This window comes from Talpa occidentalis, unplaced genomic scaffold (assembly GCF_014898055.3).
Source record: "Talpa occidentalis isolate TD23 unplaced genomic scaffold, MPIMG_talOcc4v2.1 talOcc4.10, whole genome shotgun sequence".
NCBI lineage: Eukaryota > Metazoa > Chordata > Mammalia > Eulipotyphla > Talpidae > Talpa > Talpa occidentalis.
The window spans coordinates 96,012,384-96,036,448 of NW_023600993.1; the positions used below are offsets into that span (position 1 = coordinate 96,012,384).

At 55.1% G+C, this 24,065-nt stretch overlaps 2 protein-coding genes across 3 annotated transcripts; both read left to right on the forward strand.

Moving 5' to 3' along the window:
* Nucleotides 1–209: 209 nt before the first annotated feature.
* CCN5 (cellular communication network factor 5) lies at nt 210–8,382 on the forward strand. 2 transcript variants are annotated; one of them, XM_054699280.1, is made up of 5 exons: nt 210–305; nt 473–559; nt 2,847–3,063; nt 6,453–6,707; nt 8,129–8,382. In XM_054699280.1, exons 2-5 carry the CDS (start codon nt 506–508, stop codon nt 8,347–8,349), a joined length of 747 nt encoding a protein of 248 aa, XP_054555255.1. In that variant the 5' UTR covers nt 210–305; nt 473–505; the 3' UTR covers nt 8,350–8,382. The 2 variants fall into 2 exon arrangements, with proteins under 2 accessions (XP_054555255.1, XP_037377358.1); XM_037521461.2 differs by lacking the exon at nt 210–305 and having other exon boundaries at nt 467–559.
* Nucleotides 8,383–19,769: 11,387 nt separating this feature from the next.
* Nucleotides 19,770–23,800, forward strand: KCNK15 (potassium two pore domain channel subfamily K member 15). Its single transcript, XM_037521471.1, has 2 exons — nt 19,770–20,080; nt 23,090–23,800. The coding sequence occupies exons 1-2, from the start codon at nt 19,798–19,800 to the stop codon at nt 23,797–23,799; spliced, it is 993 nt and encodes a 330-aa protein (XP_037377368.1). The 5' UTR covers nt 19,770–19,797; the 3' UTR covers nt 23,800.
* Nucleotides 23,801–24,065: the final 265 nt, after the last annotated feature.

Below are 24,065 nucleotides of genomic sequence, written 5' to 3' on the forward strand. Positions count from 1 at the left end.
GGCCCCGCTGAAGCTGCCCAGAGTCAGACCACAGGGCTTAGGAGAACTCGGGTCGGCTCTGCTAAGGGGGTGTCTGGGGAGCACTCCTGGATCCAGAGCCCCTGCGGTCCGCTAGGGGGTCTGGGGCAAGGCTACCACAGCTACAGCAGCGGCTGGGAAGGCCCTCTCGAGCGGGGAGGAGCTAGAGAGGCCCCTGCCAGCCTGTCACAGCTCTTGGTGCTGGCACTGGGTCTGGCTCACACGCGCACACACACTCTCTGCACTGGCAGGCACCCTCTTGGTGGCCACCATCATCTGACTTTCAGGTATGAGGATGGAAAGAGAAGCAGGAATGCAAAGGCGTGTGTGTGCACACACATGTGTGCATGTGTGTGTGTGTGTGTGTGTGTGTGTGTGAGTGTGTGTTTGGTTTGCCTGGGAGTGACCTCATAGCTCTGCCGGAACATAAAGACTTACAGGTCCTGCTTCCCAGACTCAAAGCTGGCTCCTTGAGGGACACGGTGACATGAGGGGGACACCGCAGATCCACCTCCTGGCCTTCTTCTGCCTCCTCTCAGAGGTAAGATGGCCCCAGACCCCAAAAAGACGGTGGACTCCCTTGGCGTGGTGGGGAAGGTGTGACGTCACTGCCGAGGACCCCTGAGCGAATTCTTTTGGGCCCCCCTGCTGGGCAGGTGCAGCTTCCCTCCCAGAAACCCCTGCACAGCCTGGCCAGCCCTGCTGTGTGACCGCAGGCAAGTTCCCCCTCCGCTGTGAGCCTGTGAACCCCCCAGCTTCCGGGGGTTCAGGGGGCCTTTGTGAGGATCATTTATGATAATTCGCCTGAAGTGCGTACTTGTTTAGTGCAGGACCTGGAAAATGTCCAGAAGGACTTGGATGATGACTATCAGCCCAACCCCACCCCCCCACAGCAAAGCAGAAGTGGGGTCTCATTATAACTGGGGAGACACCAGACCTGACCCACTTTGCCTAACTGCGCCAGTTCAGACTTTAACAGCACTAATCCTGCTGGGTGCTCAGGAGCGAGTGGCCTGCTGTCCTGGCCCAAGGGGACAGGGAGCCACCTCCATGAGGTCATGACCTTCTCCTGAGGGCTGCATAACCCTGTGAGGAATTATCAGCCCCCTTTCAGTCAAGCAAGGCCCAGAGAGGGTATGCAACTTGCCAAAGCCACACAGCAAAGAAACTCCAGAGCTATAGAGAAGGTGGAGCCTAGGGTAGACCTGAGTAGGTGTGTGTGTGGGGGGGGCAGGGAATTCCCTCTGTGCCTCCCGCCATCAACCTAGACCAAGACCACAGGCGCTGAGCACTGTCATTCTCAGCAAAACTGAGCTCTGGCCCTGACCTCCCTGTGCTGTCCTGCTCCTCCGCAGTCTCTGCCGGGCGGGTCCGGCACGGCTGAGACCCAGCTGGCATCCCAGTCCTGCTGCTGTTCTCCCAGCGGGGATGGTGGGCAGGACATGATGCCCGGGGGGCTCTGAGCCCAGGATTAAGCAAAAGACCAAAAAAATGCAGCTGTCCCAAACTCACTGTCCCACCCCATTCTCCCCGGGTCCCCGGGAGCCAGGCAGCATCCTGCGCGGAGCCCAGGCTTAGTCATCAGATCATGCAAAGCCACAGCCTCCCCAGCGAGGGAGCCCAGGTCTTCCCGGCAGCTCCAGCCTCCGGGGCGCCGGACCATGGACAGGGCAGGCGCAGAGACCTGGAAACAGGCAGTCACGTCCACAGAGTGGCTGTGACCTCATTTAATCACTGTCACGGCTCCAAGGTAGGTGGTCTCCACCCCATTTTACAGAGGAGAGAGCAGCTTCCTCCCTGTGGAGCAGTGACAGTGAGAGTCACACAGCAAACCAGTGACAGAACAGCAGCTTCCACTTTGCCGGGAAGCTTCCAGGCCCAGCCCTTGGCCCCTGGTGACCACAGCAAGGATCAGGGCAAGTCGAGTGTGCGACGGGGTGGAGAGGGAGGGAGACTCGCGAGGGCCCGTCTCTCCTCAGTGATGCTGAAACACCCTCCCCAGCTTGTCATGATCTCTCTTGAACAAATGGGTAAATTGAGGCAGAGGCTAAGCTGGCATCAGAGCTCCCAGAGGATAAGGAAGCTGGTTGAAAGCCTGGGCCGTGGAGGCCGTGACCCTGGATGCTGGTCCTGGCTCTGAGACCTCTTACTGCCCCCAGGGCCAGCCCGTCCTCTCACCGGCCACGGCCCTACACTGCTTTGAGCTTCGGTTTCCTAATCTTTAAAATGGGCAGAGGCTGGTCCTCGCACAGGGTAACCAGACAGCGCCGGGCACACGGTGCGCCCGCGGTACATGTCAGTCAGTGTCACTGTCAGGGGCGCCTCTGGGCATCTGAACTGCAGCTCCAGTCCCTTCCAGCTTGCCCGGGAGACAGGAGTCCAGGTGGGGGCCCAGGTGTGAAGGGGGCCCATGACCTGGCCCCCTGCTTTCATGCTAGTGCCTGAGCACCCACCGCACGCCAGGCTGGTGCTGGGGGCTTAGCACACACCACTTCTTCATGGACTCCCCAGATGCTCCCAAGTTAGATATCGCTATTGTCCCCCTTTTTACACAGGAGGAAACTGAGGCTCAGAGAGCTTGAAAGCTGAGGCTCAGCTAATGAGGGGCAGAGTTAAGCCTGGAAATCTAGACGGAGTCGCTGCTCGTGGCCGCAATCCATGCCGCCTACTCACGAGTGCTGTGGGGTTGCCGGGGTTCAAGGCCGGAGCATGTGACTCTGGGACCAAAATGTGGACCCACACAGCCCAGCCTGGCAGAGGGGGGCCTGCAGTGAGGAATTCACAATCCCCGTCAAACGCCCACGGCTGAGTGGTCTCTCCCCTTGCAGGTATGTGCCCAGCTGTGTCCAACGCCGTGTGTCTGCCCCTGGCTGCCCCCCCGATGCCCACCGGGGGTGCCCCTGGTGCTGGATGGCTGCAGCTGCTGCCGGGTATGTGCGCGGAGGCTGGGGGAGCCCTGCGACCATCTCCACATCTGCGACCCCAGCCAGGGCCTGGTCTGCCAGCCCGGGGCAGGCCCTGGCGGCCGGGGCGCCGTGTGTCTCTGTAAGCAGGTTTGCGGGACTGATGGAGGGTGTATTGGGGAGGGTCTAAGCTAGGGGGTCTTGAGTCAAAGACAAGTCTCCTCACTCCACCTCCCTGCACATTCCCTCCTGGGACACCTTGCGTTCCAGCCAAAGCTGGCCACCAGGGCTCCCCACAGTGTTAGGCCCCTTCTTGGCCTTTTCCCACTGCCACATCCCGTGCAGCCTTCCCATTCCTACTGTCCAAGTCATAGCCACTTGTAAGTCAAGTGCACACACCTCCCCTGGGGAGCCCCCTAGATTGTTCAAACCAGAAGTCATCACCTCCCTCCCAGGGCCCTCGCAGCATTTCATTTAGGGCATAACGTGTCAGGTGCAACATCCTATGTAAGTCACATCCTTATGACGACCCTAGGAAGGAGGTCCTTTCAGACCCGTTGAATAGATGAGGAAGTCGGGGTTCGGTGATACTAACTGACATGCGTAATGGCACACAGCTAGGGGCCAGGTCAGCCAGGCCCCCAAGTAACATTCCACTCCATCTTCCTCCCTGTCGGGAGCCCTTGGGTCCTCATCCATCTCCGGGAAGGCCGTGTGCTCACGCCCCTGAGGGTGTCAGTGCCTTCTCCACCCCTCCAGGCCCTGGTGCCCTCCAAGGCTTGAGATCAGGGTTTCCAACCTTGGTGCAGGGATGTTTGGACCCCACTCATTGTGTGTGTGGCACATAGCTGGGGGGAGGGCTGTCCTGGGCTGAGTGTCCTACATTCACAGCACCCCTGGCTTCTGCCGACCAGATGCCAGCAGTGGTGACAGTCTCTCTTTGAACATTGCCAAATGTCCCTTGGGGAGCAAAATCATCCCCAACTGAGAACCACTGCTCTAGAGAAAAAGGAAAAGGTGAGGGACTTCAAAAAAAAAAAAAAAAAAAAAGATCAGCCTTGTGAAGCAATTTCTGCCTTTCATGTAAGTGCATGTCACACTTTTCCAAAAATAAAGAGGGGGGGCATGAATCACTGACAGTGAGTCTATCTACAGGGAAAACCTTGCTAAAAAGAAAAACAAAACGTATAGGCAGAAAGTTAGCAACACTGTTAAATGCTTTATTTGATCAGGGGAGTACAATCATGAAAAAGGGCGATTGGTTATAAAAAATATAGATGATGGCTAATTAAAATAGATTAAACAAAGCAGTAAGTGGCATTGAGCTTACAAGGCTGTCATTTGGATTAGCCTGTCACATGTAAGGACCAAGGCAGGTGTGGACATCTGCACAGCAGCCCATGTGCCAGCCATCATCATTGCTAGCGCCGGAGCATAGGACGGTGCCTGGCATGGAGGAGGTTCACAGTACCTAATTGTTGAATGAATGAAAGAACAGTCGTCCTGGGGGGCCTTTGCAGGAGCCGTGCACTGTGAGCAAGCCCTTCTCATATGTGATTTCATGTAACCCTTAGACACGAGGGAGGGCCTATTATGACCCCATCTCACTGGGGAGGGCACTGGGGCTCAGAGAGGTTGAGTCTCCTGCCTAAGGTCACACAGTTTGCAAGTGGCTGAAGAAAAAGTTTTTTTTTTAAACAACCCTACTGTTCCTCTCAGAGGGGCATCTCCAAAGGGAGGAAGGATTTAGAGTTACCAGGTGACAAGTCAGTGCTCTGAAGTGATTTGGGAGAATTTTCTGGAAAGGGGACCTTGGAGAGGGCCTGGAAGGAGTAGGGTTTAGGCAACTACATGTGTGCATGAATGGGGTGTTTAAGACCATGCACTGGGGTGTACATGGATCCCGGGGTGGGGAGCGGCTGTCCAGGCATGTTTACCCCGCTGCCACCCCCACTGGCTCTGAGCTGGAGCACCCAAGAGAGGCACCAGGAAACCTAGCTAAAATTATCACCCCTCGGGCTGGCTCTCCTCAACACGCCCGCTGTTTACCAGGTCATCCAAGTGACCAGGAGGCCCCAGGCAGTCAGGCTGGGAGACAGGGCTTGGCCAGGATGTTTGGGGGTGGGGGGGAACCAAGAGGCAGCTGCCCTGTGGTTTCTAAGAAACCACAGCCACGTGGGCTGTACCAAAAGGTCAGGGATTTGGAGCCTAAGGACTGTGGTCTGACAGGAACGAGAGAAAGAGCTGACTTGGTCACTCCCATTGACTGAGCCTCTGCTGCGAGCCAGGCTTGGGGCAAAACCTTTCAGTTTCATCAGCTCATGGAAACCTCCAGGTGCTCGGGCAGGGGGCTGAGGCTCAGAAAGCTGCAGTAAGTCTCCCTGGGCCCCACAGCTAGCAAGTAGCACTGGGGCAATTTCAAAATCCCAGCATGTGTCTTGTGGGAGCCCTATTTGAGGTTATCCCCAGATGACCTGGGCAAACTTGCTTGCCAATGAGTCCGTGCCCCAGGCCTGGCTGAATTGTTGCTATGTCGCCCTGTCCACCTCAAGCCTCCCCAGCACGCACCTCTCCAGGGCCCTTCCTAGTGTCTTGGAGATGGTGACTTGCACATCTGTCCCCCCAGTGGCCATGGGGTCCCTTGGATGGTGTCTTAGCCCTGTCTGGGAGCACAGTGGCTGGCACACAAGAGGAGCACCAGGGAAATCTCTGCGACTCTAAGGAGTCAGAACTATTTTGCCAGTGTCGACAGCTCACGTGCTGAGCCTCACGCAGGGCATCCATTCAGGGCGCGTTTGCTGAGTTTGTGTGTGTCGTATCCACATTCTGAGCTGCCACCTGTATCCTGAGGGCTTCACTCACAGGGTGTTTCCTGAGCACATGTTCGATGCCACCTATATGCCACCTCATGTCCCAGAAGGCACAGATGACTTGTCATCACTGCTATTGGTAAGGTGGCTCCGAGTAACTTACCCAAAGTAACTTACCCAAAGTCCCCCAGCTGGAATCAGGCCCGACATGACAGTGATGACTACAGTACCGCAGGTGGATAATGAAATTGCCATGTGTATACAATAGGTATCTATTATTGATTTCTAATGACTATACAAGAACGATACCACAGCTAGGGTCTACTGAAGGTTTCCTTTAAGTTGGACCCATGGCATATAGCACTTCATCTAGTCAGTACTATAGCCCTGGGAAATAAATACCATCATAGCCCATTTTGCAGGTGAGGAAACTGAGGCAAGAAATGAAATCACTTGGCCAACTTCCCTAGTTGATAAAGGGGCTCAAATCAGGCCAGTGTCCTGCAAAGGCTGTGCCAGGATGGTGCGATCTGTCTCCCTGGAGGTGCAAGGCAGGCTGGCAGTGGGGAGGGTGCTTGTGGGGAGCTGGAGTGCCAAAGAGGTGCTTATATCCTCTAAGGGCACCGACTCCCCAGTGGGATCTTTGCAGAGAGGACCCATGGAGGGTGTGGCCAAGGGGAAAGCTGGGGGTCACTGAGGGGGGTCTGGTTCCCCTCCACAGGGGGAGAGGATGATGGAAGCTGTGAGCTGAATGGCCGCCTGTACCGGGACGGGGAGACCTTTCAGCCCCACTGCAGGATTCACTGCCGCTGCGAGGATGGGGGGCTCACCTGTGTGCCCCTGTGCAGCGAGGACATCCGGCTGCCCAGCTGGGACTGCCCGTACCCCAGGAGGGTTGAGGTCCCTGGCAAGTGCTGTCCTGAGTGGGTGTGCGATCAGGGACAGGGGCTGGGGCTCCAGTCCCTCCCAGCCCAAGGTGAGTGTTGGGGCTGGCCCAGGCTTGGGGACCAGGGAGGCTAGAGTGGGGGGGATGGGTGGGGGGCTTTGGGGCAAGCCTACCTGGACACATCAAAGCAAAGGTTTTACTGACCCAAGCTGAGGGGCGGTGGCCGAGGGGACAGATAGGGGAGTGGAGAATACCAGCCTCTTCAGAAGTGACCAAACAGGAAGCAGTGGTGCAATCATTTTAGAGTATAAAAAATTAAAAATAAAAACGGGCCACAGAGTGGGGAAGGGAAACAGGGAGGGGGTAGGATATTTAATAGTATATTTGAACCAAATTCTTACATTTCATAGCAAAGTTGTAACAGAAGTATACTATCATAAAATGTACGGATATAGTGATACATATTAATAATATTTTTATATCATTTAAATATTATCTAATCGCATTGAGTTGAGCAAAAAAGGAACTCAAAACTGAACTGGGCAAGGTGGTCGTCTCTGAGCCGGGCTTGGGGATGGGCAGAGGGGAAGGAAAAACAGTTTTCCTGCTATAAACACTTCAGTAGAGATTTGTATTGTAATGTCACTGGGAATAACTATTATTATTATCATTACATGACTCTGATGACACAATAAAGCAATTAAATGGTGCCAAGCACACAGCCCTTCACTGGTGTGGGTGTAAGAAGCCCTAGGACTCATCTGCTTAAAGACACAGGAGAATCCAGTGAGTTCTTAGCAGCGCAGGACCCCGCATAGCAACTTGATTTCATTATGTGGTGCCTGCAGCTGTGCCAGCTGCGTACATGCCTGTGGCAGGCATGGGTAGCACGTGCTTATCACTCAGGGCTTCCCAGCCTGGGCACCACTGACATTTGGGCCCATGATGCCTGCTGGGGTGGGGGTGTCCTGTGCACAGTTGGGTGCGAGCAGCATCCTGCTAGAGTTCAGTAGCCCGACCTCCAGCCGTGATCACCAAAAATGTCTCCAGACATGACCAAATGTTCTCTGGGGGCAATATTGTCCCCCTGGAGACCTGAAGCAAGAGCACCAAGATATGAGAAGAATAAGGCTTGAGGAGGAGAAAAAGCTAGACACAGTGCCCCTGACGGTCGCCCCAGGTGGGCCTGGGAATCACAGCACAAGCCTTCAGCTCCTTCCTGTAAGGTGCTGCTTATCACAGTAAACCAAAGCCCACTGTTTACTTGGGACTAGCACGTTGACACTGTCACAGCGGCCTGATAACCAGCATTCATGGGGAGCTTACAAGAACTAGGCACCTCCATTATTTTATTCAATCCTATCAACTCCGGGGAATTTGCCCAGGAGGAAACTGAGGCCCAGAGAGGTTAAGCCACATGACCAGGATCACACAGCTGGCAGGCAGGCTGATTTGGCTGCCAAGCTCTGACCTTGTCGTGCTGACCCTTTTGTCTCCCTCTCCTCCACCAGGACCCCAGTTTTCTGGCCTCATCGCTCCCCCAGCCCCTGGTATCCCCTGTCCAGAATGGAGCACGGCCTGGGGCCCTTGCTCCACTACCTGTGGGCTGGGTGTGTCTATGCGGGTGTCCAACCAGAACCGCCTCTGCCGCCTGGAGAGCCAGCGCCGTCTGTGCCTGGCTGGGCCCTGTCCCCCCACCAGGGGCCACGGCCTCCGGAATGGTGCTTTTTAGAGCCTGGCTGGCTGAAGACTGGTGCCCACCCACTCCAGCAGGCAACCTTGTCTGCAGGCCACGATCCAGTTGGATCCACCATCACATCTCGGAGGACTAGAATGTCCACCGGCCATGGGTCCACCAGCATCCTGGACACAGTGGAGATGCGTGCCCGCATGTCCTTCCTCCAACTCAACCTAGGGGCTGGCCAAGGTTTCCCGGGTCTTCTGTCTGTTCCCAGCCTACACACAGACTTTATCATGAACACAGGCGCGCTTTCTAGGAAGTAGGGCTACCATCTCCCCCTGAATCATTAGGCTGAGGCAGGTGCTGGCTGCATTGGCAATTTTTCTGGGGTGTGGTGAAGAGGGGTCCACAGATACTTGGAATTTCCCACTTCCTTTCCTGGAGAGATGTAAAAACGTGCCTGAATACACGTTTGTGCCTGAAGACAATATGTCCGCACACACAAGGTGTGTGCCCGGCTGGTGCCGAGAAAGCCCTCCCCATCCGGGGCAGATTGCAAGAGCTGAATTAGTAAGAATGACCCTCTGGACCCACCTGCCAGCCACTGACTCAGCACCCCAGTGGGCCCAGGCCCCACAGCATTTTTGGCTAGAGAAAAAGAGAGAACAAGAAGGACACCATCTGAGGCCCGGGGGCTCGGCCTGAAATAAACCAGATCCCATCTGGAATTCTGTTTGATGTCTCATGTTTTATTGTTTAAAAAAAAAAAAAACCTTATATATAAATTTTATACCCTCCTCTGGGGCCTACCTGTATTTTTTTAAAATAAAAATTGTTTTCATCAAGATCCAGCCAGGAAATGAGTAAAGGCCTTTGGTATTTAGACAGGGGGTTCTTATTAAACTAATTTTATGTTTTAACGAGTTTTGATAAATGTGTGCGCTGTGCAAGCACCACCTCTGTCAAGATAAATCACTCCCATCATCTCAGAAAGGTCCCCCTGACACTTTGGGTCTCCTCTGCCCCCCAGAGGCAACCAGTCTCCTGACATCCAGTGCTGCAGCTGGGTGTTGCCTGTCCTCGCACCTCACAAAAGTAGAAACACTCAGTGGGTTCTCTTCCCTGATGCTTTCTTGCTCAACACCAGCCATCAGGTGTGGCTGGGGCGAGGGGTTGCAGGGGGCAGCACCAGGAGCTTGGGAACAGGAGGCAGAAGGGTGGAATTGGAAACACAGCCACACACTGGAGTCCCCCGGAGGCAGCCTGGCTGATGGAGGAAGGACAGCCCCAGCTCTGCCCTCTCCTGCACCCCTCCTGTTCGTTCAAACCTGGAGGGGAAAGACCAGGGAGCATGGGAATGGGTACACACACCTGGGACACAAAGCAGAGCAGAAGGTGGGGGGCCTGGAGCAAGGACGTGTCAGCCTGCCCCTCAGAATGGAGTCCCCAACACTTAACTCCGGCACCATGCCTTCCTGGAACCCCAGTGTAAGGACAGGAATGGGCACAGTGCAGGTTCTCTGATCCCATGCAGACCGGGTAAAGGAGGAGTCAGAGTCCTCAGTGGTTTTGCAGGTCTATTTATTGCGGTTCACCAGGCATATGGCAGGCAGGGGTGCTGGGGGGCCGGGAGGCTGGCAGGCCTCCCAGCCCCCAGCAATTCTTCACTCTATCTGGGCTCTCTGGTGATCTTGGCTTCTCTTCGGCTTCGGCTTCTACTGCTGCTGCTGGCGTCCCCATGACGCCGCCCTTAAAAGCACAGTCTTAGCTCAGCTGAATCCCATCTACCTATGCCCACACCCTACTCCAGGTGCCCGCCATCAGGCATGCATTCAGGACAAGGATCCATCATCTATCCTGATGGCGGAAGGGCAGAAAAGCCTGATATTTTCTTTACCCTACACCCAGTTTGAGAATCACAGGCAGCATTTGAGCCACTTAACTTTCATGAAGTTTCGCTAACTCTGGTCCACTCTGGCACCAGCGTGGCAATAGCAATGGGTCCAAATCCGGGGCTGGGATTTCAGGGCAGGATGAGATGAGCTGAGCTGACCCTCCAGGGTGGCTGCGGTCACCAGCTCTCACAGGCCGAGCTTATCGGGGTGACGGTTCTGCCAGCAAACTCTGAGCACAAGGCCAGGGGAAAGTCTGAAAACACCCCAGGAAACGGTGAGTGCAGGGATGAGAACAAAGAACTGGCGTGGACTGCTCCGACGTGTGTTCTCTCTGCCAAGAGCTTTACGATGCCCTCAGACATCCCTCAGGTCCGTGCTCCGTGTTAGGCACCCCGGGGAGCGCGAGAGCTGCACACGGGCTCTGGGCCGGGCTCTGGGCTGGGCCGGCTGCCATGAGCTGCTGTGAGCAAGCCGAGAGGTATGGGCCGCGCTGACCTGCCCGGTCCTGAGCTCAGGTGGGGCACTCAACTTCTTTGTGCCTCAGTTTCCTTTCCCTTAAAATGGGGATAATAACAGTATTCAACACAGATAGTTGTTGAGAATATTATGTCAATTAGATAAAAATTTTAGCTCCCATTATCTTGATTAGACCTCTTGGTACTTTCATTTTTTCACCTGTAAAGTGGGCGTAAACAGCAGGGCCCCGCCTATAGGCTCAGTGGTGGCTGCCACACTGGCAGAGTGTGAAAATTAGACTAGTTACTCTATGGTCAGCTTAGATACCAGCTATTATCTTCATCTTGCCTCTGCCATTCTACCATTCTTGGCAAGTTGGAGACTGATGAAGGACAAGACAAGGACTAGCACCCCTTTCTTTATGAAGATAAGGAGGTGGTGTTGGGAACAAAGATCTCTGGATGAAAATCAGGCTCCCCCTAACTATGCTTGCAGATCAGCGTACCCAGCCTGGCTACCCCCCCATTGTGTTTGTTAGTTGGCATCAAGTGGCTGCAAGTAACAATAGCACCTCCTTTTCTGTTGCTGCATAATATTCCAGTGAGCGACTATGCCCCATCGTATGGATGCATCCTATTCTTGACAGGGCCTTTGGGTGGTCTCCAATTCGGGACTACTGTGGGTATTTCAGTACATATCTTCTGGATTTGGATTAACATTTGGATATCTCTCCAAATGTGGAATCACTGGGTCGTGGCCTGTGCTTTCTCCTGGGTGGGATTATCTCCCAGGGTAACAGGTCTCTATACACAACAGGTGAGCAATAAAGGCTGATTGCATAAATAACAAAACATGAGCGCTGACAATTATTAGTAACCACAGACCAGGATCTATTCCAAGCATCTTCCTGGTTATAACTCACTTTGATCTCACAAATATGCTCGGAAATATAATTATGTCCATTTTGCAGATGAAGAAAGAGAGGTACAGAGAATTTAAGGAAACTGCTCAAGTTCACACAGTTCAAAGTCTACAGAACCAGGATGCACATCAGAGTCCTGTTCCCAAGTGTACAACCTTGGTTGGCCATAGACTGCAAGGAATTTGGTCCCTGCAGCACTCAGGGGTCAGGCATTCTCTCAGGGAGGGCAAGAGGAACACAATTGTGAGATCTTGCTTGAAGGGTAAATATGAAGAGCAGGATTTTGAAATAGGACACCAGGCACATCCTGGGCTTTCTGTTGGAGGATGGGAGGAAGGTGGGGTCTTTGACAGAAACCAGAGGGCAGGTGAGCCCCTAGAAGTGGCAGAGAGGGTGATTTGAGTTCAAGGAGTTAGTGGTTACCCAGGGTGGTGTGGCTAGACCCAGCTGGACAGGGTCTGGACAGTCAAGATTTCAGTTCAAGGCAGAAGAGAGGAGTAGGCAATCAGTGTGTATGTTGGTGCCTATGACCTCTTAGAAGGCCTCTGCGTCTCTCCTGCTCCCCTGTGGCTCCACCATCTCTGCCCAGATGACTAGCCAGCTCTCGTGGCTTCTACCCTTGCTCCTTACAGAGTGGGCCAGAGGGGGCCTGTTAAAACTAAGCCGGGTCAATAGTTCTCAAAGTGGGATCACAGAAGGATCAGTATCACCTGGGAACAAGTTCCAACTACAATTCTTGTGCCCAGGCCCAGACTCACAGACTCAGGACAGGGTCGGGAAAGGCCTCCATCTCATTAAAATCTGTGGGGGATGAAGAAGTTGTTCAGGAGAAAACCATGGTGTGCTGCTGCCCTCTTGTGGCCTCTTGGTGCGTGACCCCACACGTACCCACGTGTTCCACAAATGTTTCAAGTTCTCCTGGGAAGATGGATTCCTTACCCGTGGCCCGTGTCCAAAGACCAGCATAACAGGGCCACATGAGTGGATACTTCGGGGGTCCCACACTGGTCTCCTGACTGTTGGGGCAGGTTTGGGATCCCTTGACCTATCATAGACTGTCCTCAGTAGTATACCTCACAGTCTTTCTGCCACTGTCCTGTCTCCTGCAAAGCGAAAAAGTTCATCCCAAAGGGTGGGATACTGATCAGATGGCTCATGGGAAGCTCACCCATTCTTGCAAAGCCAGATGATGTGTCTGTCTCCCTAATCACTTTCTCCCTGCTCAAAGAGGTAGATCTGCAAGCCGACCTGGTAAGAAAGAAATACCATGTACCACCTCTAGGGCAAACCCCAAATCTCGCTAGTGGGACCTGTCAGGACAAGGGGAGTACCCCTTTCTCTTTGCCTCCAAGAGCGCACAGAAAAAAATGTGTATCATGGCTCCCCATTTCAGAAATTAATTTTCAAATTCTAGTCTTCTGCTTACATAAACTAGGGGGTGGGGGGTGAGGAAGAAAGGTTGGGATGACATTTCTAAGAGTGTCTTGTGGCTTCCTGGTGGGGATAATTCTAGCACCTGTGCCCTCATTTGGGGCTTTTAATTTAAAATCCGAGACAACAGGAAAAGTCCAGTTTAGGAATCTATTACACACGTTATCTACTTTAATCTCACAACAGCCCTATAAGGTAAGTTTATTAATTAGGGTAATGGCAGCTACTATAATAAGCAAACCCCAAATTTCCATGGCGCAACAAAATAGAAATTTATTTTTTACTCACATGGTATTCCAAAGCAGGTGTTCCTGGTTGGAGGCAGCTTTCCTTCACGTGGAGAGCCAGGTGGCTTACGTGATGCAGCCCCACCACGCCCCTGGGCCTCAGCCTTTCTGCATCTAGATTGTAGGCAGGGATGGAGAAACTTACCTGCTTCTTAAAGGCCCCACCTGGAACTGACACCACGCCTGTTCACATTCCATTGGTGGGCATGAGTCACATGGTCAGAGGCAGCAAAGGAGGATGGGATATGTAGTCTCTGGAGAGGCAGGTATCTTTCAGAGCAACTCCACATTGCAGACTTTGCCAGGGCTGGTGAGATAGGCGCTCTCTTTAGCAATGTCTACTTAATCAGAGATTCTGAGTGCCTGGCTCTGGGCTCCACTGACCTTACCACACGCCTTTCTTGGTGTCTTGGGCTCTTTTATTTCATTGCCCTTTCTAGCCCAGGTGATGTATGAAATGCAAGCCCCGTGGTTTAGAAATCTGGTTGCAATCCACTGTGTAGACTGGGGAGGAGGGAGGCAGCATCGGGAGGAGGAAAGGGGCCAGCAACCCCCCTGCCAGCCCCCACTGAAGTCCTGGAGCGGAGAAGTGGCACTTTAGGAGCAAGAGGTTGGCAGCTGGACAGGACAGCTGGCTCCTCCTTGGCAGTGACATGGAGTAAATTACGGCACCGATTTGGGTCTTGGTTCCCTTTGTCCCATGGGACTAGAGCTCCTGGGGTGGAAGGATGGAATGAAATGACACCCACCAAGTGCCTGGCCCTGCTGGCATAGTGCTAACTGCTCAGTACCATCCCAACCCATTCCACCCCTCGGGGGACCCTCCTCTCAGACCAAGGGGACAGCAGGAGAAAATGGGGGTGAGGATGGAGAGAGAAAGTACCTTTTAAAAACTGTCATTTTTGGGCCTCCCCGGTGGCGCAGCAGTTGAGCGCTGGGTTGCAAAGCTGCCCGCAGCCTCTGCAGCACCAGTTCGGTCCCCGGCTGCTCCCCGGCCACTGGAGGAGGGTCCCACATGGCGCACAGACCTCTCCTGCCGCCCGCTGCTCCCCTCAGCAGTGTACTTCGGTCCTTCTGCCTGCGCTGCTCCCCGCTCTGGCTCTGGTGAATTCTCTCACCCTCCCGCGCTTCTGACTGTACCCAGTGCTTGTATAAATAAATAAAAAATAAATCTTTAAAAAAAATGTCATTTTCTTAAAACTCTCCAACATGAGCAGAGAATTAACCCCCCCCCCAAACTACTATGGGTTAGATTTTTAAATTATTAGCCGGGATCAAGGCTTAATGTCCCCACTAACCAGGAGAGCACCCTCTGAGCAGGGGGACAAATTCTCAGTGGCTCCGATGAAATGGCCACAAGAGGGGTGTGTGTGGGGGGGTCTTCTGAGCAGCCCTGCAAGGTCCGACAGTCAGAGACAAGATCATGCTCAGACCGTTGTCATTTATCCCCCAAATAATATCCTCATCAGCCTGGCATGAGGTGCCCCTCCCCCCAGGTGGCAGGCTATGGTCCTCCCTTGGTGATACTCAAGATTCCTTCTCCCAGTTCCCCCAAACTATATAGTGTTTCTTCCAGTGCCTGGAAGATTCTGGGCAATCCTCCAGAGCCTACCTATAACATCCTTTAAATTAGCAAGAGGCAGATTTGGATTTCCAGCAACCCAGATTCCTAAATGATACTCAGGCTGCAGAAAGGCCACAGCAGCTCTAAGGGGCCGGTGCCCACTGTTCCCTAAAGTCCTTATTTTTAAAGGAGAGAGGAGAGAGAGAGAGAGAGAGAGAGAGAGAGAGAGAGAGAGAGAGAGAGAGAGATCTTATCGGGGGAAATACCCAGGCCCTCTGCACTTCTGGAAAAGTACTGAACTATATTCTAACTCTAAAAATCACTTTCTTAAGGTCACAGTAGCCTGAGGATTGTGGAGTATGGGAAACGGAAAGAGAAAATGATGTAGGGGGTAGATGGGGGGGTCACATTTGCTGGGCATCCCCGCTGTGGGCTCACACTATTATTTAGATGTCAAAGGACAGTCGGGCAGATATTTGAAACCCTGTGTCACAGATGAGGAAACTGAGGCTCAGAAAGGTGTGCTCATGTGCCCAAGATGAACTGGCTCACTCAGAAACTCATGTTCCTTCTTCACCACTGCCCTGCCACATGCCACCTTACATGACGGGCTTCTTCCTCTCCGCCTGGGTGGCCTCACCCCTCTGCCAGGGAGCGGCGAGTCAGCGGGCACACAAAGCTGTCAGAGGGTGTAGACTCCTAAGGGCGGTGAGGTGCTCTGCAAGGCACCAGGCCCCGGCCAGGGACTGGGACTTCTCGTGCTCCAGCATAGTCAGGGCTTCTGGAAGACCAAGATCCAGGGGTCACAGGTGTGGCTCTGGCAGGAAGGGACAAAGGAAAATCACCAGGTCCCCAGGCTCCCAAAGGAGAAAGAAAGGGAGGAGGCAGAGGGAGGGGGAGCTGACAGGGTGCCTTGGGGTGTTGCTGTTTTTGGTGACGGCTCAGCAGATGATTTTCCCAGCTGAGAAACACACATATACAAACTCTAACCTCTCTGCCTTAAAATAGAGCCACTAACCGAAAATGCCAAGCACAGGGCAGAGTCACCTGCCTGGCAGGACCAGACAGCTCCCATGGCCCCAATAACACCCACCCCACGGGCATGTTTGACAAAGCACCTCTCAGCTGCATGTCACGGGGTCCTCACGAGGGTGGGGGCAGCAGCCAGCCAGGCCACCTCAGCCCCAACTTAGAGATGAAAACGTGAGGTCCAGAGAGGCCACAGAGGGTGAAGAAGTCATGGCATCTTGCCTGATGAAGGGAAGGGAGGGGGGTGGGCTATATTGCCTCACTTGGGGGTCCAAGTAGCTGAGTTCAAGTCCTGCCTCAGCCACTTCCTAGGGCAGGGCCTCCCCTCCCCTCAGCTTCCTGCACTGAAAAGTGCTGCCAATGTGGACAGGTGCTCGGGGCAGTTTTGGCTTTGTTCCTGCTTCTGGAAAAAGAATTCTTGACATTTGTGCAGACATCGGTAGAAAAGGCAGGTATCTGCTACCAGGCACCCAGGAAATGCCGCTGTCTTTTATAATCCCTGACATGTTATAATCCCTATGAGGCATTTTTATTTTCACCCTCTTCGCAGATGGGGAAAGCTGGGTGCAGAAAAGGGGGGGATGTCCTGTGTTCATGTCCAGGACTCACCAACTGTCCCCAGACTGGGTCCTGACCTTTTTCTAAGGACAGCCGGCCCATCCCCAGAAGCTCAGCTCAGGACTCTCAGGCTGTACGTCCTGGGTGGACCCCCAATTCACACACACACACAGACTTCAGCCCAGGTTTCTGGCTCTTCTGAAGTCTGGGTGGAAATCAGAAATGGAACTTGCTGATGGCATTGCTAAAAATAAGGCCGAGGCAGCAGCGCCAGCACCCTGCTTCTGGGCCTCAGGGCGGCACTGGCTTCTCAAGGGAGAGACAGCCCAGGGCCCAATTCTACTTGAGAGCTGAGTGAGGCAGGCGCCAGGGTCACGTCCCTGTGGGCCCAGCTCCACTCACTTGTGATATTTGTAATAATGGCTGACACTTCTAGATGAGTCCTCGCGGCCAGACAGGCTCTTGGGGCTTCTACAGGCTCTTTAATCTTCACAAGCGACGCGGTCGCTCCCTGGGGCTGCTGCTGTGCACAGTGTGAACATGAACATGTTCTCTTCCAGGTGTGCAGGATAGAGGGAGACATGGAAGGTATGGGGCTAACATCAAGGCGTTGGCAGGACTGCAGGCCTTTCTGGAAATTCTAGGGAGGAATCTGTCTCCTTCCCTTTTCCAAATTCTAGATGTTACTGCTCTCCTTGGCTCATGGCCTCCTTCCTCCCCCTTCATCCTTGTGCTCTGCCCCTCTCTGGCCCTTCCTCTCCCAGGTGCAAGGACACAGGTGATTGCCTTGGGCCCACCAGGTAACTCAGGAGACAACCTCCGGCCTCAAGGTCAGCTGACTTCAATTCCACCTGCAACCTTCATTGCTGTTTGCCATGTGAGTCAGCGTATTTACAGGCCCTGGGATAGGATGTGGGCATCTCTGGGGGACTTTATAAGGTGTTTTCTGACACAGCACCTTAGAGGTAGAAACTTTCCTAACCCCATTTTACTAGTGGGAAACTGAGGTATCCCAACTCACACAGCTGGTAAGCAGAAGTGGGTTGAGAATCCAGGCAGAGTCCACGTTCTTATCTCCAACATTTGTTCACTGTCACTGGGTGTGCACTAGGTGCTGGGGCAGAGGTGCTAAGAGAGGATCCTGTCTTCACGGTGACACAGATACGGAATTCGAACATTATAGTGTAGCAGGAACAACACAGGATGCCAGGAGCCCGGAGATCTCGGGAGCACAGAGGACAGCCTGCCAGGAGGAGCCAGGAAGGGAGCTGTCAGCCAAGCTGAGCGCTGAGGAGTGAACCGGCCTCAGCCAGCCACACCTGCATGAGGAGGTGGTGATGAGTAAACCATTCAAACATGTAAAGAGCTTCTCCAGCAGCTAGTACAGGCAGCCGTTAGATACATGTTGACTGTCAAGTGGGACAGGGAGGGCTGTCTCATGCAAAGCAAGAGTGTGTGCAAGGAGCTGAAAGTTCAGTGCAACTAGAGCAAAAAAAAAGGGGGGGGGTACTGCAGGGAGAGGCTGGAGCAGCCATGGGAGGGCAGGGGGCGCATGTTGTCAAGGGGTGCATGCCAAGGGGTGCATGTCAAGGCTACAGCAGACACACCTAGAATGCTCATGCTCCAAACAGCAGCAGAAGGGGCTGCCTGGGGCTCTGCCCAGAACTGCCATGAAGGAAGGCGCGCTCGGCACTCTGAATTGCATGTCACCTCGGTGCTGGTGGCAGCAGTGGATTCCTCCAGGAGTGAGATCCATAGAAGACTCCCCCAGGCATCCAGTTATTCACACCAAAGACCAAGAGTCACCTTGAGTCCTTCCCGTTGCCCTGCACGTCCAGCGAGCCCTAGCTGTAGCAACGCACACACCGAATTTCAGGGCCCTCATGCAACAGAAGTTCAAAACAGGGCTCCTGACTAATGGAGCAGCCTAGCAGCGCCTCCTTCAGGCACCCACACTGCTTCCACCCTGTGACTCTACCCTGGATGAAAGTCATCAGGTCTCTGCCCTCAGCCTGCGGCTAAGCAAAAGAGGCAGAGCACGGCTTGTGGGGAGGTGCCACAAGCAGGCCTGGAAGCGGCAGGCGCCATCTCTGCCCACTTGCCATCGGCTGTGGCTGAGTCGCGTGGACGCTCCTAAGCGCTGTGGGCGGCTGGGAAATGTGGCCAGCTGTGGGTGTCCAGCACCCCTGAACTAACACAGCTCAGGTCCATCGCTTCTCCCCATCTCCAGCGCATCCTCTAGCCCCGGCACCCTCAGCACGCACCTGGGCTCCAGTCTCCTGACTTCCACTCTTGGCCACCATTGCTCTGCCGCGAGCAAGGCTGAATGCCCTTTTTTTTAAAAAAGCCAATCATGGGGCCTCCCCGGTGGCGCAGCGGTTGAGCGCTGGGTTGCGAAGCTGCCCGCGGCCTCTGCGGCGCCGGTTCGATCCCCGGCTGCTCCCCGGCCACCGGAGGAGGGTCCCGCATGGCGTGCAGACCTCTCCTGCCGCCCGCCCGCTGCTCCCCTCAGCAGTGTACTTCGGTCCTCTGCCTGCTCTGCTCCCCGCTCTGGCTCTGGTGAATTCTCTCACCCTCCCGCGCTTCTGACTGTGCCCCGTGCTTGTATAAAGAAACAAACAAACAAATAAATAAATAAATCTTTAAAAAAATATATTAAAAAAAAAAAAAGCCAATCATGGGTGGCGTTGCCCTTGCGGCCTTTCAATGGGTTTGAATTTTACTGAAGAATAAAGGGCCGGAGACCCCATGTGAAGTCACCTCTGCGGCTCTTTTCTACTCCTCCCTCCTCTCGGGCCCTCCCAGCAAGGTGGCTTATCTGCTGAAAGCGCCTGCACTTGCCATCTGGAAGCTCCTGGCCGGGTCACTGCCCAGGGAGCCTCCCCTGGCACAGTCCTGCCCGCCCCAGAAACCAGGTTTCCTCTTTCTCGCCCTGGTCTGAAATCACAGGGAAGGAATGAATGCGTGACTTGTGCCAGGTCACCAGGGCGAGGGTGATCGAGGCGGGCCCCTGCAGACCCCTGCAGACCCTGGCCGCTGGGCGCTGTGCTCCAAAAGTCCCTGTTTGCAGACGCTTTAGTCCCTGGGCGCCAGAGGGTAAACAAAGGCAGGTGGGGGTAGGGGCGCGGCAGCTCTGCAGCTGGAGAGGAGAGCGAGGCCGTCTCTGCCCTCCGGCCACCCCACCCCCGAGGCCCCGCCTCCGGGTGCCCCGGCGGCCGCCCCACCCCGCCGCCCGGGTGCCCGCGCGGGTTGCTGGCGGGCGCTGGAGGGCGGAGCGCGCGGGCGGCCGTCGGGGCGCATGGACGGGGCCGGGGCGAGCCGGGCGCGGGGCCGGGGCGCGGGGCCGGGGGCGCCGCGATGAGGAAGCAGAGCGCGCGCACGGCGGCGCTCGTCCTGTGCATCCTGTCCTACCTGCTGGTGGGCGCCGCCGTCTTCGACGCGCTGGAGTCCGAGGCGGAGAGCGGCCGCAAGCGGCTGCTGGCCCAGAAGCAGCGCGAGCTCCGCAGGAAGTACGGCTTCTCGGCCGAGGACTACCGCGAGCTGGAGCGCCTGGCCCTGCAGGCCGAGCCGCACCGCGCCGGCCGCCAGTGGAAGTTCGCCGGCTCCTTCTACTTCGCCATCACCGTGATCACCACCATCGGTGAGCGGCCCCGGGCGCCTCCCCTGGGCGCTCGCTCCGTCCCGAGCCGTCCGCGGCGCCCCTGGGTTCCCGGGCCGCGCCTGCCCCGGCCCAGCTGGGTAATCTTGGGCGCCTTCGATGCGCCGAGCCTCACTGGCCCCCTCTGCCGAGTGGGGCTGGGAGGAGTCAGTAGGTGAAGCTGGCCCGCGGGAGCGCCCAGAAAGCGCCCAGAAAGCGCCCCAGGGCTGGGAGGCAGGTGGAGCGGGCCTGAAGTCCAAGTGGGCAGAGCTGTTTCCTTGCCTGGCTGTACCACACTAGCGGGGTGATCTCAGACAAGTTGCTTAACCTCTCTGAGCCTCATTTTTCTCCTCTGTAAAATGGGGGTGCTAGCAGCCCTATCTCAGGGCTGTGATGAGACCAGTGTTATCAAGGAGATAATATATGCAGGACCTGGCGCACGAAGCATTTAAAAAGATGTTTGGTGTTGTGATGATTATTATTCTGTTTCTCCTTGAGAACAGGGACCTAAGCGGACTTAGTCACTGCAATGTGGCCAGTGTCTAGAGAATAGTAGACAGTCAATAAATATTTGTGGAAGGAATGATTGATTGCCACAGCTTCGGACCTCACCCTCGAGGATCCTGAGCAGTTTCCCCTACATCTGGATCCCCAGCTGTTGCCATGGCTACCGTCTGGCTGGTACCTGCTGAGCCTAAACCTGGGGAAGCAGGGAAGGAGAGAAGTGGCCTCTGTAGGGCTCCAAGCTGGGTGCCAGCCACCCTGTGGTCAGGTATGGATTTCTAGGTGCCTCCTTGGGCTTGGACCACCACCTGGAAGCCAGGGCATTGGAGAAAGTCTCCATGATGCTGTAATGCATCCTGCATGTGAGCTGTGGCTTAAAAGCTTGCTCTGCTATCACATGGACCAGAGTTCTGGTCTCATCTCTGCAGCCTCTTGCTTTCAGTGGCAACTGATTGTACTGCTCTGAGCCCTGTTTCCCTTGGCTGTAAAACTGAGTTGTTCCTACCTCAGTGGGTGGTTGCCACATGAGGATAAGCTTGTCGCGCGATGGGTACAGGGCCTGAAGCAAAGCAGGCACTATTCATTAGTAATAGTAGCAACTCATTACTTTCCATCTCAGAGCCAAGTCCCACTCAGCCCTTTCGCCCCCTCCTATCGATGTGGCACCCTTGTTTGCCAATCTGGGCGCAGCCCAGGACCCTTCCTGTCACCATGCCCGATGGTGGGGGCACTGTCCACCTTTGCTTCCCTCCCCACATTCTTTGGAGGCCTCCCCATTGGGTTTGGCCTCCTCTCCTGGCTGTTCCCCTCTGACAAGCTCCTGGGGGCCTGGGGAAAGGGAGAATGGACAGCTGGTGTTTTGCCTTTTCTGGCCACCTAGGGTTGCCAGCTAATGTTCTGTGTTCAAGGGCGGCATAAATCAGCCTTGAGGAGAGCCAGGCACCTGAGCATGCATGGATAAAAGGGAAGCTCTGAGAAGGAATGGAGGATAGTGGTTCATACCTAGACCCTATGACCTTCAGGCAGCTTGCTCCTCTGAGCCTAATTTCCTTATCTGTAAAATGGGGATGCTAATATCATTCACATAGCCAGTGGGAGAGTAAAGTGAAATAATCCATGTAGAGTACCTAGCATGCTTAATTGTTACCATTATTCATTTCATTCCAGGCTATTGAAATGTGTAAAGGGAGTTAAAGGTATATATATATATATATATATATATATATATATATATATATATATATATATATAAATTTTAGTTGATACTTGAATAAGTTACATATATACACTTCACAGAGCACAAAAAAGTATAGAACAAAAAGGAAGTCTCCCTTTTATCCTGTGTCTCAATCCATAAATTCCCCTCCAGGACCAAATACAATCACTAGTTCCTTGTGTATCTTTGCAGATATATTCTCTGCCTACATGTTCCTTTGAAACAGACACACACATGTAATATAGACATCATATCAGAGAGTTTTCTCTCTTTTTCACTTAATGTATTTTTACGATGTTTTCCTATCAGTCCTGAAAGAACTGTGTCATCTTTTCCATGGCTGTATAGCAGGGCTCCTCAGCCTCAGCACTGCTGACATTTTGGGGGAAGTCTTTGTTCTGGGGTTCTCCTGTGCAGCTCAGGGTGTTTAATGGCATCCCTAGCCTCAACCCACCCAGGTGCTAGGAGCACATAGGGACACATTTGTGGTAACCCAAAGGCCTCCAGGCATTGCTAAATATCCCCTTGGGGGCAAAATCTCCCCCAGTTAGAACCACTGCTGTGCAGAATTCCACTGTTCCAGGAGCACCCTGGTTTATGGATGGTCCATCCCCTATGGATGGACACTTAAGATTGTGTAATTTTCACTGTGACCAGCATTGCTTCGACACACCCCGCATGCATGCAGCCCTTTGCCCGTGTGTATATTCTGGAGGCCCAACCTCCTAACTGTGGAACTGCACAGGACATAGGGTTTGCGTATTTCACTTCACAGATGAGGCAATTTGCTAAAGGAGGCATATTCTTTTCGGGTCAGCCCACCTGACTCCTCCTGGGTGATAGGCCCCTTTAAGAATACCATGAAAACATCCCCTCCTCGGGCTTGGAACAGACATACCCGTTCACTCTCCAACCATGGCATGGCACCCCAACACTCAAGGATGCCCATTCGTGTTGCAGTCCCCTACAACACTTGAGGGACCCAGTGACAAGTTGCTACACCGGACTGAAGAGGTGTTGGGAGAGGGCTGGCTGGGAGCAGGATCTGGGCAAGAGGTGTGGACTGGGCGGGTGGACTGGATTGGGGACCTGAGAAAAGATGCGGAGGGACATTTGGGTTGCTTACAATTTGGGGCAGCTGTGGAACAGTCTGCGGGGTTTTAAAGACAGGGTGTGACCTACTTAGAACTGGCATCTCGGGATGCCCCGCTGTCTGTGGGAGCCGAGAGGGCGACACCGGGAGTGTTAGCAGGAGCCGGCCCTCAGCAGCTCTCCCCCGACTCTCCCTGCAGGGTACGGCCACGCTGCGCCCGGCACGGACTCCGGCAAGGTCTTCTGCATGTTCTATGCGCTCCTGGGCATCCCCCTGACGCTGGTCACCTTCCAGAGCCTGGGCGAGCGGCTGAACGCCCTGGTGCGGCGCCTGCTGCTGGCAGCCAAGCGCTGCCTGGGCCTGCGGCGGCCCCGCGTCTCCACGGAGAACATGGTGGTGGCGGGGCTGCTGGTGTGCGCGGCCACCCTGGCCCTCGGGGCCGTGGCCTTCGCGCACTTCGAGGGCTGGACCTTCTTCCACGCCTACTACTACTGCTTCATCACCCTCACCACCATCGGCTTCGGCGACTTCGTGGCGCTGCAGAGCGACGAGGCGCTGCAGAGGAAGCCGCCCTACGTGGCCTTCAGCTTCCTCTACATCCTCGCGGGGCTCACGGTCATCGGCGCCTTCCTCAACCTCGTGGTCCTGCGCTTTCTGGCCGCGGGCGCCGACCTGCCCGAGCGCGCCGCCCGCCGCGCCGGCCCGCGCCGCCTGGGGGCGCCCGAGAGCCGCGGCCCCGCCCGGCCCGGCCGCCGCGCGCTCCCCGGGGGCGCCGCCTGCGTCTCCCAGCGCGTCCGCTGGCGGGAGCCGGGCGCCCGCGACAATCTGGGCTTCTCGCCCCCCGCGAGCCCGGGGGCTGCGGCTGGCGGCCGGGCGGGCCGGGCCCGGGCGCGGCGGAGGTCCGTGTGACTGGCCTCGCGGGCCGGCGTCGGCGTGGGCTGGGGGGGCCCGCAGCTCCCATGCGCGCACCACCCCCCCCCCCGCCCCGGGCCTGCAGAGGGCGAGGGGCTGTGGCCTCGATGCGCCTCCCTCCGCCCCAGAATTATATTAAAGCTGCATCATGAGTACAAGCCCGACTCCAAAATTCCCCTGCAGGTGCAATCCCCGTGGGCCAAATGGTTTCTGGAAGGCGTGGCCATGTCGGCACCGGGAGAGGCCTCCGCGGGTCTTCGCTG

Excerpts from the sequence above, each read along its gene's own strand:
- CCN5 (XM_054699280.1), top strand. The coding sequence starts at position 506 with ATGAGGGGGACACCGCAGATCCACCTCCTGGCCTTCTTCTGCCTCCTC. Across the intron at positions 560-2,846 it reads TCTTCTGCCTCCTCTCAGAG|GTATGTGCCCAGCTGTGTCC; the intron begins GTAAGATGGCCC and ends CTCCCCTTGCAG. Across the intron at positions 3,064-6,452 it reads CCGGGGCGCCGTGTGTCTCT|GGGGAGAGGATGATGGAAGC; the intron begins GTAAGCAGGTTT and ends TCCCCTCCACAG.
- KCNK15 (XM_037521471.1), top strand. The coding sequence starts at position 19,798 with ATGAGGAAGCAGAGCGCGCGCACGGCGGCGCTCGTCCTGTGCATCCTG. Across the intron at positions 20,081-23,089 it reads CACCGTGATCACCACCATCG|GGTACGGCCACGCTGCGCCC; the intron begins GTGAGCGGCCCC and ends CTCTCCCTGCAG.